The sequence below is a fragment of the Ischnura elegans genome, chromosome 4 (genome assembly GCF_921293095.1).
Source record: "Ischnura elegans chromosome 4, ioIscEleg1.1, whole genome shotgun sequence".
Classification (NCBI taxonomy): Eukaryota; Metazoa; Arthropoda; class Insecta; order Odonata; family Coenagrionidae; genus Ischnura; species Ischnura elegans.
In genome coordinates, this window is record NC_060249.1 from 24355069 (window position 1) to 24374268 (window position 19200).

General features: G+C 37.4%; 1 protein-coding gene across 2 annotated transcripts in view; it reads left to right on the forward strand.

Moving 5' to 3' along the window:
• The window catches only part of LOC124157149 (protein bark beetle), a 112613-nt gene that overhangs the window by 78355 nt on the left and 15058 nt on the right, over positions 1-19200 (forward strand). For both annotated transcript variants that reach the window (XM_046531649.1, XM_046531650.1), the window contains exons 3-10: positions 9680-9876; positions 10287-10742; positions 11655-11893; positions 12030-12285; positions 12401-13881; positions 15564-15727; positions 17973-18199; positions 18839-19027. In XM_046531649.1, the coding sequence (XP_046387605.1) occupies positions 9680-9876; positions 10287-10742; positions 11655-11893; positions 12030-12285; positions 12401-13881; positions 15564-15727; positions 17973-18199; positions 18839-19027 (3209 nt within the window). The remainder of the gene's footprint in view (positions 1-9679; positions 9877-10286; positions 10743-11654; positions 11894-12029; positions 12286-12400; positions 13882-15563; positions 15728-17972; positions 18200-18838; positions 19028-19200) is intronic.

The following is a 19200-nucleotide window of genomic DNA, read 5'->3' on the forward strand; positions in this document are numbered from 1 at the left end:
GCGGCTCCCAGCTTCATTCGTTTAACATCTGTGAAAGGCATTTTGTACGCCCGTACCAGTTTTTGACGAATAGCTCAGCTACTCTACTTCTACTCTGAGGTTGAAACGAGTCGAAATAACACGAGGGTTTTTTACAGTGCGACAGCTTCCTTGTTTATTATTACTCATAGAGCAGATGAGTTTCCCTTTCCTTTACGATGCTTCTTAATCCTAATGATAAATATTAGCGAAGTGGATTTTTGTTCCATCCTCTTCTAACAAGCGATTGCATCCCTCGGTTCCTTGTGCATCTAAATACTACCCACACAACCGCTACAATAGGCGTGTGGCGGTGTGTGTGTGTTGTGACACCAGCAATTAAAAAAAGAACGAAAATAAGATGCACGTATTGAGTCCCAGCATTTATTAAGTCCTTTACTTCTCGGGGGATAAACGAATTCCTATACCAATCCACTCGGTAAAATATGTCTCCAATTTATCGTTTCTGTAGGACCTGGATATATTGTCGGCTCTAATAGGTTGGTGTCCGTGTCGCTTTGATAGATATCCATTCTTAATTACTCAAGTATATAGTGTAAGCCTAGCGCGTAGTCTCCATTACTATCCCCGTAGTCTCTAGCGGCCCCCCAGCTTAATTCATTGAACATATGTGGAACGCTTTCTGTATGCCCGTAGCAGCTTTTGACGAATCGAGCAGTTCTCTTCTCAATTTTAATAAGTTCACGGATTAAGTCTATCTGCGCCAGATCCTAATTTCTCGCTGCATATTCAAAGTGTGGCCTGACGAGTGCGAAATAAGTTATTTCAAATAACACCTCTCCTTTACTTTTTTGTCGGACAATTTTGGACCACACACTTACCAAGCGCATACTGAAATAACACTAAAGAAAATGAAGTTACAGCGAAACATCCGAATCATTCATACCATATGCAGGATTATCATAAAAGAATGGTGCGGTTTTAAATATGGTTTAAATTAAAACAGATTTACTTACAGTTTATGTTAGTCATCTTTCGAATTTGTCGTTTCAAACAGTTTCTTTTACGTAATTAATAAATTTCCATACGTGCGTCCTAGGTCCCTCGACAAATGTCCAAAAGACACTCAACTTCTGTCCAAAAATTAGTTAACATTACTTCATTAAATATTATCGTTGCTTCGTTAATCCTTCATTGAGTAGTTTACGCCGCGATTGTTTTGTCTATAAACAACGCTTTTGATGTACCCCTACAAGAAAAAATCGCAAGGTAAGAGATCGTCCACTGAATTAGTGAACCCGCACCATTCTTTTATGATAACCTTGTATAAAAAATAATGAATATTGAGAATCCATAACGATATCCTGTACCTATCAGCTCGGTAAAATATGCCTCTAATTTATCATTTCTGTCGAAGAGTTACCTTGCGCGATTGCCCCTGACCCATTTATATTTCACACTCTCTTTCGTCCGAAGAAGTCTTCTCTTTCTCCCATGAGCGCTTAAAACGACGCTAAAATCGCGCGTCACGCAAACAACCCCGAGAAACGTGATGTGCCACGAGAGCGCGTGGGAACGAGTACGAAGGGAAATCCTTGTCCGAGCCGACGACCGATTGGGACATGTTGCGCGACTGTTGTCCTGACTTCCTATTCAAGCGAACATCGTAAGGGGAGAGGGTTTGGAATTAGAAATATGTATACATCAAGCAGTGGCACAGCGAGGGGAGGGTTTGGGGGACCCCCCCCCCCCACCCAGAGCTCAGAGAAATTTTTAAGTTTAATCCATTTTACTTAATTGGATTGATATTACTAATATAATAGCACAATGATTAATAAACATATCCCTCAAAAAACTGTAAAACTCACCATTTTGAACCATTTATCTTAAAATTTTAAAAGCTGAAAAGTTTAAAATTTAAAAAAATTTAAATCTTAAAAGCAATTACACACCTACCGCCTATCCTGGTGGGTATTCCATGCCCCCACACATCCCGGTATTAGTTGCACCTAAACCCCCAGCCTTAATTCCTAGCTGCGCCCCTTATATCAAGAGCAAATGTATCTTCCGCGCTTTAATTATGATGAATCACGGCACTTGTTTACACGGATATGGTATGTTATTTGGGGGACGCCTCGCCTCTCCGGAATATCATGTTATTTGACTGCACTAGGCCCATATTATTTGGAGAAGGGGACCGACAGCTGAGGGCATTTACGCCATGAAGGCAAGGTAGGGAGAGAATGGAAAAGAGAAACCCGGCGTCTGCTTTGTCCTGCTCTTTCGACGGGCGCCACGGGGACCACGGCTTACCATCCCATCCGACGGACGGTGTGCTCAGGGGCGGTCTGGCCAGGTCGGCTTGTCGGCGATCGCCGAGGGCCCCCACAACGCTCGTGTCTGTCGTGAAACAAATGTGAAAGGTGTAATGAAAAAGACTCAGATTATTTGAACCAAAGTTTTTTGCGATTATAAAATTTTACGTTTTCATCAGGCGATTGTAAAAAGATTTTGTAAACAATAAATAAAATACAGTTGTCAGAAGACAAAGCTTTTTTGAAAGCATTATTAGAAAAGTCTATTGGAGGTTTTTAGATTTCAGTGCAGTTTCTAGGAATAGATTCACCATAATAGATAATAGATCCATCATACATACTTAAATTTTATAAGCTGTGGAATTCTCACTTTTCATAGTATCTTTTCTAACATAATTGCTAATTTTTATGAATTTGTAACTAGTTTCAAAGAGACAGAATAGCGTCAAAAATCCATATTCGCGTATGCGATTTCCTAATATTTTCCAGGAGAGGACCCCCGAATCCCCCACCATAAACCCATGCTGAGGGCCTCCCCGGACCGCCCCTGGGTGTGGTGTTCTTGAAGTGCACTCCATAAAGCAATCAAGCAGGGATTGGGCAGTCTTTGAAAACTCCTAGCCGCCGCCATGTTTTAAACCCGAACCCATTGAACAGGAAGGCAAAACTATAGATATCACCCCAGCCTCAAGTAGATGGGATTTTTGCGACCTTAAATAATAACAAAAACATTAAATCTATAGTAGACAAAAAAGAATGGAATTTAGAATGTCATCGGTAGGATTGCTGAAAGATAAATAACAACAGTTTTTAATACAAATTTAATTTTAAATAATACTGGTGAAATTAGGAATATAATCTTCCTTATTTCTACATACTACCCCGTAAGCCGCCTCATTAGGTGAGGATAATAACATAAGAGGACGAAGAAAAAATAATATACGACGCGTCGTACAGAGTACGACGGCAATTCAATTTCACTATCGAGGTCATATTTTCCTTTTTCTCTAATTATTGCGGCAATATCCGTGCCAGGCACAACGGCTGAGACATAAACGGTAAACCCAAGTGCGGATAGAAAATTCTATCCCTATTCTGAAGCCTGAATCATACAATTGTTTTCCCGTCTCTCAGACTAATAACTTTTCAGGTACCAGAGAAGTGATCGCTCGACCCATCATTTCTGAATCACGCGGTCATTCCACCGTCCCTTATTCCATACTTTCTTCAGTCGTTTTACCTATTTACAACTGTCATTCCATTATATTCCATTGGATTCCAACCCACGAACCATCGCCGAAAATGATCGCGTTATACAGTCATCTTTTATGTGCATCAAAAAGTACAGTTGTACAGCCTTGTATCGCATTACGAGCTCTCATGGGCGTCATTATCGCTATTAATAAACAAATTCACCACTCTCATTCAATTAATTCTCTCTGCGGTCTTAGCTGTCGCGGAAAGGTCGGAATAAGTGAAGGATTACGTGAGGAAAGAGATTTTTGAAATGTCTCGGCGAATATAGTGAGACTAGGCAACCGGTGCGAAAATTTCGCACTTTCGCGCTATCAGGGAACAAATAAGTTAAGGAAACAGTGCAATTGGGTTTTAAATAGAGAAGAAAGTGTTTTATAAAGTACTTTCTTTATCCTTATTTTCTTGCAAAAATATGCAAAACATATGAATACATTACAGGGAAGAGGGTTTGGTATCAGTAGTGCAGGGACGGTCTGGCCAGGTCGGCCGGTCGGCTATCGCTGAGGGCCGCGAGCTTAGGGGGGGGGGGGGGGGCACAATGTTTATCCTGAAGCGTTCATTAAAGGTATATTAAAAACAAAACTTAGATTACCTGAACCATAGTTTTTTGAGGTCATTAAAGTCTACGCTTTAATTATTTGTCCCATTTACAACATACTCACTATAAATAGATCATATATAAATAAAGGTGTCAAAAGAATGAAGAGAACCTGATCCTTTTTTGAAAGGGTTATTTGAAAAGGTTATATCAGAGGCTTTTTAGATTTCAGTGCACTTTCAAGGAACAAATTCACTTAATAGATAAGGGAAGCACGACACAGTGTTAAATTTTACATGCTGTGAAATTCTCACTTTTCATAATATTATTTCTTGCAAAATTGCAATTTTTATTACCTTTTATCTTGTTTTTAAGAGCCGTGATGGGGTCACAATCCATTCATGCAGCATGCAGCTTCCTAGAATTTTACAGGGGAAGACCTACCCCTTCCCCCCGTTCAGAAGGGCCCCATTATGAGCCCCAGCCGTGGGCCCCCAATACCCCACACCGCCCCTGATCAGTGGGAACAATCATGTCGTCTGCTACTAAATAATGACGCGCAATTAACAAAGTATCTTTTAAGACAATGTTAGAAGTAACAATTTTGCCGTCTGTAAATTTTTTGTTATGAGTTTTTTTTCAACACAAACATGATTATCACAGAAAATCTCACACTTTTACAATTTTATACCATTCACCCATGTACAATCACTATGTGCATTTAGTACCATTTTCATTTTTTTGGTCAATTCCCGTTGATAATAATTCTTGAATTCTTTCAAGACGATATATTTATTTATTCGTGAAACGCGTTATCTTTTAAGTTCCTTACACACGATGTCTCTTTTAGACAACGCTTAATATTCTTCACACTTCTTAATTTTATTTTTAATAGTTTTTCCTGTTTGCTACGTTTCTTTGGTATAGTTATGGATTTTACAGGTTTTTAAACCATTTTTTTAGTTTAGAAATAAAATATGTCTGGAGTCCATATACCTTGAGCGAGTAATCGACATGGAAAAATCGAAACTTTTAAGTCAAAATAATGGGTAAATTGCTAAATTTGAGATTGTATTTTTCGTCAGAAGCCAGGGATTCAACGTTTATAATGACACCTCATTTATCAATGTAGGTGCAATATTACAATACCAATATTATAATATATACCAAGAATATAAGGGATGATATAAAAAGACCTTTCTGTAATAATTGCAGTAAGATATCTCGGGTTAAGCACCGGTTTAAAGTCACCATTTTTCCTTCAAACGTTTCAACGAATACTCATTTCCAAATATGATCGATTTTGATTAGATATTCCCCGACGAAGACTGTTGGGTTTTCGAAGCAGGATACTCCAGAAACATAGCATACGACGGGAATTCAAATTTGCAATCGAGGTATCATTTTCCCCTTCCAGCATATATGTATTGATAATCCACGTACTCAGATGGTCCTACATATTATTGTAGTTTTAGGTCTTGTAAGCCAAAGGGCAACCGATCAGGAGACACGGAGGGAAGGAACAGAACCAGCTCGCGGACGAACGCGGATAAACCGGCGATTATGATCAGAGTAGAACTAGGATTCGTGGATGGGCGAGACGCTCACGTCGAAAGGAGAAATTGCTAAGAACATAAACCGGTGCGAAACCCGAAAGATCTTCTTTCAGAGGGGAATTTTTTTTTCAATCTTGACCGCCCACGTAGAAGCCAGAAACCCCACCTTCCTATCCCTGAGACCAGTGGCGCAGCGAGGGGGGGGGGTTTAGGGGATAAACCCCCCCCCCCAGAGCTCAGAGAAATTTTTAAGTTTAATCTATTTTACTTAATTGGATTGATATTACTAATATAATAGTGTAAGGGTTAATAAAATATTCCTCAGAACGCCGTAAAACTCACCATTTTTAACCATTCATCTTAAAATTCCGCAATTTAGTAATCTCGCACCTACCGCTTATCCTGGTGGGTATTCCATACCCCCCGGAATTAGTTGCACCAAACCCCCCCCTTAGCCTTAATTCCTAGCTGCGTCCCTGCCTGAGATACCGCACTTCTCATAGGCGAATGCTGCATCTTGAGTCGGAGAATGGGGACGGTAGGAAACTCATTCCGAACTGTCCTCCCGCACCCACTGGCCCTCTCGCGGAGGAACGAGGAAGCGAGGGTGGGGCGGGGACGTAAGGCGGTGACGTCACCGCCCGCGCGTGAACGCCTTTTTTTTTCACGAATGCTTTCGTCACCGCAGCGATTAAAAGCGGTCACGGAAGCAGTCTCCGACGTCAGCAACGGATGGGCGAGTTTTTCTGATCTTGGGATTCAAATATAAATACGCTCATGATTCACTTGCCGAATACATTTTTCCGGTGACGAGTGTTTCCGATGAATAAAACTTATCATCAAAACGATGGCTCTTAAAATGAGCTGGTGTTATGAAAAGAATTTGTCGCACCCAATCCTTTTTATTTGACACTGGAGAAAGTGATGACGAAGAAGGTCGGTGGATCGCAAGAGGGGCGCAACCAGGAATTAAGGCTGGGGGGGTTTAAGTGCAACTAATACGGGTGTGTGGGGGTATGGAATACCCATCAGGATAAGCGGTAGTTGCGAGATTAATAAATTGCGGAATTTTAAAGATAAATTGTTCAAAATTGTGAGTTTTACGGCTTCCTGAGGGATATTTTTATTAATCCTTACACTATTCTATTAGTAATATCAATCCAATTAAGTAAAATAGATTAAACTTAAAATTTTCTCTGAGCTCTGGGGGGGGGGGAGGGTTTAACTCCCAAAACCCCCCCTTGCTACGCCACTGGATCGCAATAAAACAAGTCCAATTTCGCTCAGATCTACATTGATTCTCCATCCATTGCAACCTATTCATTTCACAATCAAGAGAATTAATCATAATATATATTGATACGAATAATGAAATTTATGAGCAAAAACATTACAGCATGCAATTAATTCAATACAATTGAAATAAATCTGGGTTCACGGAGTATATCAAAGTTTACTTTTACAATCATTTGCTATTTGGCTATGTGGTGTTCAAGCCACTCATGGGACAAGGACTTGTATTCTTCCTATAAAGCAATTTATTTTTTTTAATGTATAAATTAAAAATATGTTTAAAGAATCGTCCTTTTTAAACTGGCCTGTTTCTGCCATTTTTTTGCCGTTAAAAATGTATTAAAAATCAATTAAATCATTTTTTTAAATCCATCAAACCTTTAGTTTATGTTAACAGGTTTTGCATCACCCTGCACGATATAATCATAACATGACCACTGATACCGCCTACCGGTTTCTGAAATGAAACGTGTTTTCCTCCCATAGTTTGGATTTCCAAGTGAAGTTTATTTTTTCTTTGAATGGGTGGGAGATATAAGCTACGAACATTAATTTTTTTCCCCATAAGTGTCATCATTTATTAAGAGTGCAGTCAAAAATGAGATTGGAGATGTAAGGGAAAAACTTGTACGAGTAGACCTATCACGATGATCATTCATTTGCACAAGTAGACCTAGCACCGTTCACTTCATCCTCAGATGAAAACGGAGGCAGATAAAGGGGGGATGCTCCCCTTATTTTAAGTAAAACTTGAAATGATTTGAATCTTAAAACTGGCTCTGCAATGAAAGGTTTAGTTTCATCAGCTTCGCAAGTAATATTAAAAAAAAAGATGAATATCTAAAAGCCTTTTGACAACTCATATCAGAAAGTCATTTTATTGAGTAGAGGTATTGCATACCACCAAGACACAAGAGGAAAAATTAACTGATCCCCCCAAAACAATGGTCTTTTTCCACCCCTGGATGACAGTTGATATCATGCATCCATTGCCTTGCCTCAATATTTTCTTGATGGGGCTGCATATGTGATTTTGGAATAGAAACTCATAGATAACGATGATCTATCTAGTATATTTATCAACAGCCGATAAAAGTCAGCATCGTTTCATGAGTATTTTGTTCTAAGCGATCTAGGAGTTAAATAAAATGGTAGTCACCCATTGGCAGATTAATGGGGCAGGAGTTTTCACCTGAGTTGTGTGTAATTCCAGGGTAAATAGAAATCTATGGTAGATGTTCATAAAAATGGTTTCCCAGAGCAAGTTTTATTCTGCTAGTTGAATTTACAATTCACAAGTGTTTCAAAGAGGCATTTCATGTCTATTAATTTATTACAGAGATCCTCCAAAACCTCACTAAAATAAGAGGTTATTTTAGTCTCCAAGGACTCCGAAAATATGCTCTACATATATATTAATTTATTGAAGGAGTAGAAAACCTCACCACAATAAGAGGTTTACATAGTCTCCAAGCGCTTTGAAAATAATGAGAAAAATCCTTAATGCTACCGAGAAAATATTTTGCTTCTCACAATATTTAATAAAAGTTTCATTTATACAAATAATTTGTCGAATTTTATTTTGATTACATAAATCCAATGCAATCAAGCCATGATTTACATATTTATGCAAAAAATGTGTATTTTGAAAAACTTATCAAGGCATAGATTAGGGGGAAAGCCATGATTAACCCTTTTAGTGCTATCCTTCTCCCCGGGGTAGTGTCGAAAAATGCAATGTATTTTAATAAAATGTAGCAACTAGGAAAAATAAACATTATAAAGTTAATTTTTTAGATATCTTTAAGCGGTATTTTTTTAATTGATGAGATTAAATTGGACAATAATCACAACATTTTATGCATTTACTGATACATAAGTTTTTTTATTTCGCACTTTTCCTCCGAGCGGTAAAAGCCTATATATCAGTGCACCGCACTAAAAGGGTTAAGGGGATTTTTGAACTTTTTTTGAGTTTTTAATTTTAAAGAAAAGAAAGTTTTAAAAAGGTTGTGGAGAGCAGGGGCTTAAACCCCACACCCGCTAAATGTACTCCCTTCCCTAAATCATAAACATGGTTCCTCAGAGGACTAGGTGAAAGGATTACTCAAAAATTCCTCATTGAATCAGAAGAGGTAACTGGCTGCTTACTTTGACAAATGCTCACTCTAAAACAGTAATAAAAGTAGAGATAAATGAAATGGTAACTTGTTGAATAATGAGATTGAAAATTTAAAAAAAACTAAATTAAAGATTACAGACGTAAATAATGATAAATCTTATTAAATAAAAAATATGTTTTTCCCTCAAGTACTGAGAAAATCGGTCATCCCTTTAATGTAATTTTTCATGAGTAATATTTTATCAGGATGGTATTATTGTTGCTATTCATTTAATTTAAATATTTATCATGATTAAAATCTAGGAATTTACCTAATCTTGGCATGTACAGGGAAAACGTTTTGTAATGGTTTGTTAGTTAAAGTGGGTGAATGAATCTGCATAGCTGCTTTTAGAATTGAGATCAATAAATATCAAGTTATCTTGGTAAAGTTAGAACCATGCCTATAGTAAAATAACCAGCACATCTCTGGCCTACAGAACAGCAGTTGAAGTTAATGTCTAGCCACAAAAAAAAGGTTGGAAAAATCCACCAATACTGTCACATACGTAATGGCTGAGGGAAAAGGTCATCATACCTAAGACTGTCCACTAGCAAAGATTTGTATTTTTCCCTACAGCTGGACAAGAATTGACATGGATACAGCATGCAGAGAAATGGGATTTGGTGGTGGTGGCTACTGGTGGTCATGGGTGGATCGGGAAATGGGAGTTTCCAAGCCTCGAATCCTCTATCAGGAGCCTGGCTGCAGGGGTACAGAAAGAGCCATGACTGAATGCAACTGGGGAAGCCGCCAAATGGGTTCTGGTACATGCGGTAAGTCCATTTGAAACAATCGTGTAGTGTAGAAAATTAAGGACAACTTTGACAACTACTCATTTTCTCGTTGGACTACAGGTCTTCCAAGAGGTAATCTCATGTTAAAGAGTTTGTTTTAAAGGAAAAAAATGTATTAATACTTTAAAATTGTTATTTTTTTCGTTTAAAGAGCAACATGTTCAAAAGACCCAAGTCAAAATTTCAGCAATCCATGTCAAGAAAGAGTTTTCCAAAATATATTTAAAAAACTGAAAATTTAAAAATTGCACTTAAGCTTTCTGGGGGTGAAATGAAAATTACGTTGGCACAAAAAGGGCTAAAAGAATACAATTAATTCGAATGCTTCGTTTTTAAATTTCTTGTCTGCTCACTTACATTTATCTACGCTCTATATTTTGTCTCTCTAGATTATCATCCTGACCTCGGGATTGAGTGCCATCCTTACCACTCCCAGGATTCCATAGCAGCACAGCATCATTGGCGTGGGATTCAATTCGAAAATGCCCCCTACACCAAATTGCTGACACAGGAGAATACATTGTACGTGCGAAAATCTAAGTCCTTGCTGGAGAATGTGGACATCCAATTTGCAGGCTCTGGGAAGATAGATTCCCCGATGTGGGAAGGTCCTCTAAATGGCTGGGGCCTCAACGGTCCATCGGACAGGTCCCCTCGACCCTTTGGGATGACTGCTCAGGAAGAGAAAGGAGTACGATATGAGGTGACGTCTGCAATTCAAGTAATAGGTATACCCCCCAGGATGATAGGAATGGCTGTGAAGTACTCGGCATATAATGGGCTAAATATCACAAGACCTGGAGGCCCAGTCCACTTACAAAACTGCACCATCAGGAACAACAGGGGTAAGTGATGCAAAAGACAAATACCTCCACATGAACATTCTATACCACCCCATATTTAATGAGTCTCGTACTTCAATGTGTAACTTTGATAATTTATGAAAAATTAAAAGGATTACACTTCATATGTGTCACTATTTATGTTCCATGGGCATGACCAGGGTTTTGTAGTACAGTTACATCATGAGGTACCTTGATCAAGATTACATTCATATTAGTAAGAAGAGACTTAAGGTTTCCCACTGGATCCAAGGGTTAACTTATTCCAACTCAACTCTTTAAACAAAGGCAGACTATGCCCTCGAAACATCGGAAGAAATAAATCCTTCGGCCCAGAGGGAAACACAAGAACTCTTCCTGTTATAAATATGCCTGGGAAAGCCTGAGATCCTCTGTAATTTTATTCTTATGTACAAAATTATACACAGTAGGGGGGGGGGGATTAATCAACCAACAACAGCCTAGGACCATTGAATACTGTACCCTTAAATTTCTCAGAAAAGCATACAGTGATAATGAGTCCCTGTCAATCCTTCCTTCTTCCAGCTGCACTCATTTTATCCCAACCCTACCACCTTCATCCCAACAAGCCTACTCTCACATTTCTCCAAATTAGAAGATGCAACTATGTTATGAAACCTGGGTCATCCCTATTACACATAAACACAGAAACTTATGTAGAGTATAATACTTATATTTCCCACTGTAGAAATGATTCAAAAGGTAAAGCCTCTAGTTAATAAAAATATTTTGATTATTTAATTCCTTACATCCTTCCAATTCCACATCAACAAAGGCTCATTTTATTCGATAAGTGCATTTAGGTAATGTTTTCAAAAGTAATGTTATGCCTAGAATTATGTAAATGAAACAATTTAAAAGAACTTTTTTTAATTATTCAAAATATATTTTAAGGATATGGAGTTTACGTCAACAGCAGTACTGGAATGACACTCATTGAAAACAGCCAAGTGTATGAAAATGGTGCAGATGGAGTGAAATATGTCCACCATGATGATATACCAGATAAAAAAATTGACAGTATAGAAGTTTTTGATTTTTGCACATTTCCAACTACCTACAGGCAGACTTTTCCCATATCCATTTTCGTTGAGCAAAACGAGTTTGCACCTCTAGAGAAGAATTGTGACAAGGTAAGTACATAAAGTGGTGTATGAACATTCCCCTGATTCCTGAACCCTCTCCCCCAATTTTCCATCGCCCCTCCTGTTTTCAATCATTTCATTCTCGATTTCAAAGGTTTAATCAACTATTTTTCATTTCTTGTAGTACTTCATGACAAAAGAAGGATATACGTTGACTCTCCACTTTCTTCAACTCGAGGCTCAGAGTGGTGAAAGTAACATGGGTCAAATAGAAGTCTACGATGGATCCAATCGTGGAGATCGACTTATTGCTTCTGTATCTGTGAAAAATGGAACATGGCCTCAAAGTGTTTCTACAACTCGTAATCGTATATTTATATCCTTCAGGGCCCAGCCAAAATCTAAACTGGTTGCCTTTATGAAGCTGACATCAAGCTACAGTAAGATTCTTTTATATATATATATAGCCACAAATAGCAAGTTTTTTAATAATTCCATACTCCAATAATCCTTTCAGTGCTGAATTTTATGATGAGTATTTTTTCCTATTTCCAGGCAAATCGTATGACTTGAACGTAACAGCATCAAATATTGCTGACAATAATGGGCGTGGAATTGCTGCTGAAAACTTACGGTCTCAACTCCATGTGCACCATACCTCGGTCTCCAATAATGCTCATGTGGCAGGAATACATGTTTTAGGTGGAGCTGCAGATGTTAACGTGACAGAATCAAGAATAGCTTTTAACAAAGGTGACGGAATCAACATAACATATGCTGGAGGGTTGCAAAACATATCTCGCTCATTCATATCTTCTAACAAAGGAAGAGGAATATCAGTGTGGCTGAATGAGACTTCCGACCGTCTGCCTAACACCCAAGAGACTGTTATTTATCTCACCGAAATATTCAAAAATGATGGAGTTGGGGTGCTAGTCAGCAATTACTGCATAGAAGCCAAGCCAATGAAAAACAATGGCAGGCATTTCCCCCTCTTCACAAAAGTCAACATCAGCAGCAGTGTGTTCAATGATAGCTTAGATACAGCCATTGAGGTTTGGACATGTAGAAAAGAAAAAGTAAAACCAACCATACTTCAAATAGGTCACAATTATTTCAGTACAAACCAGAAATTAGGGGTGAAGATTACTCCTGCAGTGAATGTGGAGGGATTTATTGAATACAACCACTTCAGTAAACACCAGTATGGAGCTCTGTTCATAAGAAACCCACCTGAGGAAGAGTCCTTGGAAGTTTTGCCTGTTCGATTGACAGTGAATGACAATGAATTTACTGAAAATGAGGGTCTGTTTGCTGTCAGTCTAGGACTCTCGCCTTATTCAGAAGATCAAAAAATTCTCTTCACTCGAAACTTTGTCCGTTACAACAAAATAAGTGAGCCATTTGTGAGTGCAGACGGAGGTCTGTTGCCAAGAAGCAAGGTGGCAGCGCCTGTAGTGGTTAGCTCTTCAAATGTTGAAATATTCAGAAACATAATAGAGAATCCCTCATCAGACTATGAAGTGGGGTCCCACCTCCGTGATCAATCTCAAGTCCTGAATGTCACCTTTAATTGGCTGGGATCAGACAATGAAGGGAAAATATTTTCTAGACTATTTCATCGTCCTAATCGATACGATCTTGCCAGGATAAATTATATTCCATATCTCCTTCATGGATCAAATCCAGCCTCTACCACAATCATGTCACAGCAGATGTACGTGGCACGATTTTATGTTCCTGGGTCGGGGAAAGTGGGCGGGGAAGTGGATGGTATTGAGGTGCTACCTGCCGGAGAGTATCTCGTGGAAAAGGATATTAACATCAGGCCAGGGGGGCGTTTAACAATACGTCCAGGAGTAACACTAAATTTTCCATCTTCGACTGGTATGATGGTGGCTGGGAAACTAGAAGCCCAAGGTCGCAGCCCTAATGACATTCTTCTTACACTTGATGTAAGGGAGCCTTCCAATGAAACAGCTGATCCACCAGTTCGCCTGCTTGGAGGGAGGACAAACGAAGAAGGCAGATTGCAGGTTAGTGTTGTTTTCTAAGAGATGAAAGTAAAATGTTGGTATGCTTGATTTTTATTGTAGAGCTAGATACAGAGATTATGACATAGAGAACATCTCTTTTTCCCCAAAATAATGTGGTAGAATCTTTAATTCAGGCACCTGTATTAGTAACTTCATTACTCTTGAGTGTATTTTGACTTTGCTCTATGGTTGAAAATTTTTCAAGCTTTTAAATACAAAGTACATAGTTCTTCTTGAAGACAAATTACTAGCACAGTGATTCTATCATTTCTAACTCAACTTTGTGGGCTGTCTTCATGATAATAGGGGTAATAAAAACTAAGTAATTTACCACTCAATGTTTATTTAACCCAACTGGTTTCGATACTCCTTGGATTTCCACCCTGGATAAGAACATAAGAGTCATTTAGGTTAAATAGCTATAGTGTGGATAGTTACTAAGTCATTATTACTCCCTTTAACACTGTTTGTATAAATTTATTTCATACTAACATAAATTATAAGCAAGCAATAGCATTGATAGTAGCTCTGAATTTCCTATTTGTGCTTACTCATTTTGTAGAATACTCAACAAACTACATATGTGGATCATCTTCCATTGACGTATAGTAAGAGTGGGTTTCAAATACCTTGGGTGTTACTTTTGGAAGTTCATAGCTCTGAGAACTCTGTTATGTAGGATTTTTAAGTATGTTGACTGTACTCTGAAACTAAAGGGTCTCTTTCTGTAGGTACATCACATGGATTTCTCTGATGAAATACAAAAAAAATTAGCAACATCAAGCTCAAAATGTCTCTCTCAAATACAGTTCACCCATCCAAAAACAATGGAAATTTTCTAACTTTTTTTGGGAATGCTGTGAGGTGTGCACTCACAAAAGTTTTAGCTATGCCACGTAGTGCCTAGTGAATTTCAAATTAGATACCATTATTTTTGCAATTCATCCAAAAAGTCCTTTTTATGAATCTTATACTTCCCGAAATGCTCTACAGTCCTGATAAGATGTTTTTCAAGGGGCCGTGTTTTAAAACTTCTTAGGTGGAGAAATTTGTTAAGAGGGAAAGCAGGTCAATTACGACAAACTACAGCAACTAGCTACTGATCCAGAATAATCATTTGAAAAGGGATGTGTTATAATAAGGGTTGCAATATTATAAGATCAAATGATCTCTGTATGAAATTTTTATTACATTTTACCTATCGAACACAAATGAAAATCAACGCTACCAACTTTGAAAAATATTAGGCTCAATGAAAAACAAAATTTAAATATAAAATCTACAAAACTTGTTATGTGAGTAGAATTTAATAGACACATGTATGTCCTTCCAGTATTGTCAAGTAAGACTTCTTAGCCAGGAAAACTTACTAAGTGGGAAATTATTATCCAGGAAAATTTAGCATACAACTATTGGGCTTTAATTTCAGAATTGAAAATCAAACCTCATGGAGGGAAAAACTCTGACAACTACCTACTTATCTGTGTTTTACTGTCTTAAGCTGTTGATAACCGATACAAATGATCATAGAAAAAACTCATATTTATTCCTTTGTCAGTAATTGGTCAAGAGTAAGGACTTGCCAGTTTGATTTTTGTAAACTAGAATGAGAATCATTCTCATTTGATAAATATTTGATTTCTTGATAAATAATTGACCTTGTTATTCCTTATATCACGCAGGTACGGATAGGAAACCAGTGGGGAACGGTGTGTAACTACGGTTGGACAATTATGAATGCAGCATTGGTTTGCCATCAGTTAGGACTTGCCCTCAATCCAGATGATTGGTACCTGGAGCCATCAGAGATACCAGAGGCTGGGACCACAGAAGACGTAATTTTAAGGTAAGAGAGGATCCCATGGATTTTTCACGCAAACATTCAACCTACATCAGAACATAGGTTTTGAATCAATTATGTATTAAGCTTCTCATACATTTCCAGTCAGCAATTTTCTCTTAAGTTTAAACTAAAATGCAAAATTTGTCCACATTAACTGATTCGGGTTTCATGAATTCAAACTGTTGTATTTTCCACAAAATTTATTTACCACACAACACATTTCAACTCACAGAGCCATCATCACATGCAATAAATTGTTATCATGCAAGAAAAATATAAATACAAATTCTCAGGTCGAAGAATAGGAAAGGTAGAAGAAATAGGAATTTCCATGACCTGAGTCCAGAGTTGGTAAAAGTACTGAGAAAAAGTAACTGGATCAATTACAGCGACTTGGAAAAAAGTAATCAATTTGGAGTATAAATTACTGATTTAAAAAGTAATGTGTAAAATTACAGTTACAATTACTTCTTGTAAGATTGCCCACTCTAGAGACCACCAGATAACTATGGAATATTACAGTAAAAATGTGGACTAATAGAGTTATAGAAATTGCTAATTGCAATTTCACTAGCGATACATACAATAGGGTAGTTTCCTTCATCAAATAAAACGAAATGCATTGATTGTGATTCCTTACCCACCATTAGTGTATTCATAATATACAAATTATTTGGTTTTAGAAATCCCAGTTTAGACGAATGGCAACGGTCAATTTTAACCTCATTTGAAAAAGGCCAGATTGGCGCCCATGCGATGCCACTCCACGTGACGTCACAGGGACCTAGTTTCTATATGAGTAGATAGGAGTTTTACATTGTCTGAGATTACTAATGCATGCATGAGGCACAGAGCTCAGGAAAACATCTCTTAATAATCACCTATTAAAACTGTCTATGGTCAGGAAGTTTCCTTTGTTTGATAGGGTAATAATAATACTTATTTAAGTCAATCATTACCTGCTAGCAGGGTACTCAGCTACCTGCTAGCAGCCTGCATCGTATCAGCACTCAAGCCTCGCCCCAAGGTCACCTCACACACCGACAGCTGGAACCAGAAATACGTCACACGGACTTTTCCCATCATTCCTACTTAGCCGTCGTGTTTTCACGTGCTTGAAATTTTTCACTTTTCATTTAATCGCGAAAAATAGATATCGTCATTCGAAATTCTAAGAGCGTGAAATGCGCACTCCAGGAGTAATAATCTTTCGATTTAGGCAATAAAAAAATAATAGGAAACCACCCTATTATACTTGTAACCACACAAGGGGTGTCATATTTTGTACCATCATGACTAGGCTTCAACATAAGAGTGGCTGAACCTAAGCAAGCAATTTATGGTCTCAGGGACTGCAAGCTATCTGCAGGACTTGGTAAATCACTACTATCAGTTAATTAATTGTCATTTATGAGCAAGTAACAAATTCAACAAATGATTCCTCTTTCACCATAAGGAGTAAATTACAAATAAAAATGATATTTCGTCAAAAGTGATCATTACAAGTACAAATTAAAAGTACAGGTTCGAAGAAAATGTAAAAACTTCTTATCTTTCTTCGGACTTTTCTCTCCAGTCTTTATGATTTGTGATTTTGGGTGTGATTGAATGACCACAATCTGGATATTAGGTGGAAAAGAACCCTGGGAGAAAACTCCGATCAAATCAAAAAAATGTTCTGGTAATTGTGTGTGGATAATTAGCTTTCTCTATTGCTCCTTGCATAGTAAAATCACTAAGCTAAAGGTGAAAAAAGATAAAGTACTCAGCAAGATGACGGGAAAATTCAGTTCTTGATCAGGAAATCTCAGCTCACTAAACTTGCCAGTAATTTTGATGTACCTAAATTCTTTATGATAGTACTTCTTTTTTTGTACATTTATACACATGACTTGTAATTGATTTGTCGTGTTTTAGTCAAATTTAGTACCATTGGACGTGATTCTAAAAGATTTATTTTGAATTATTGTTTTCCGTTACTTCTACATTAAAATCTGTTTTGCTTTGAAGTTTGGCTATATTTTGACAAACAAACTGCATAAGAATATTTTATTCATAAAAGAAAATTCATAAAATGATGAAAATTTTTGCTTGAAATCTTCAAGAAATACAGAAAACATTGGGTGGGTAATCAAGGAAAATTAAGAGAATTTCAGAGTCAAAATAAGTGGCTGCCTTGAATGATACAAGTGCCTTGTAGAATTCTACTTCCGAGTAAATACTTTAACCTAATTACCTTTTCTTTCAGTAATGTTGCATGCACAGAGGAAGATCTTGATATCACACAATGCTTGGCAGAAAAGAAAGGGGAATTTGAAAATTCTTGCTCACACGACCATGATGTTGGCTTGCGCTGCCACCCTCCAACATGGGCTGGAGTCAGATTAAGTGTGCTAGCTGAACGCTCAGATTTGCAATATATAACCATTGAAAAAGCTGGTCTACTCGATTACTCTACAAATTACTTCAAACCTGGTAAGTTTATGACATTAAATTCATACTTCACTTCAAACAAGTTAATGAAGGGTGAGAAAAGCATGGTAAATACTTATCAATTTCAAATACAAAATGAGTTAACGTAACTTTATAAGCACTGATCTTTTTAGCTAAATATGTGCATTAGAAAAATTATGAGCATAATTAAGGTACTAAAATATGAGGCCCCCATAGGAAAAGAGGACTAAATATAAAATAAAAGACCTTTCCCTCCACAAGGAACGGTACACAATAAGAGGTAATATCATTACATATTCTCAATTAAATGAATCGTATATGGAATAAATCTATATAGAAATTTTGGTACATATAAAAGAAATTTAATATTGCAATAAATGAATGAGAGGTCAATACATGGAAAAATGAATGACTTTTTCAAAAAGACATACATACATGATAATTTTATCCATGTTGCCAAATGATCATGAAAAGAAGAAAATGCGATTCGATCACAGCAATGGTTTATTTGAGCACGTTTCAACCATCTTTGTATGCTATATCTGCAGCTGTACTGATCAATTAGATTTTTTATTCTAAACAAAATAAATGTATGTTTTGCTTCTTGTTCCTTATGTGTTCTAATAAGTCCATCACCTTTTTTTTTAAAAAAAAAAACAGCTCTTCAAATTGACTTTTCTCGCCATGCATTGAACAACATCCGTGTAGTGGACAATGTACATGATGGCTTAGGGATCGTGTATTCGGATATCTACTCGGCAGAAGCTGTCAATACTGTCATTGACAGTGAATTTAAAGGCAACCGAGGTAGTGGCATAAGTTTTAAGCAGCTTGGAATGCAAATTACAGGTGAGTCTTTTTACCAATAACCTCTCCTTGTTTGACTTTAACCCACTCACTTCAGGCCTCTAGTGCCGGAGCAGCGCATATCAATATAAAACAAGATCCGCCACTCAGCAGGTCATTTAAGGGGATAAAAATATAGAGAAAAAATTTCACTACTCGGATAAGTTTAGTATTTA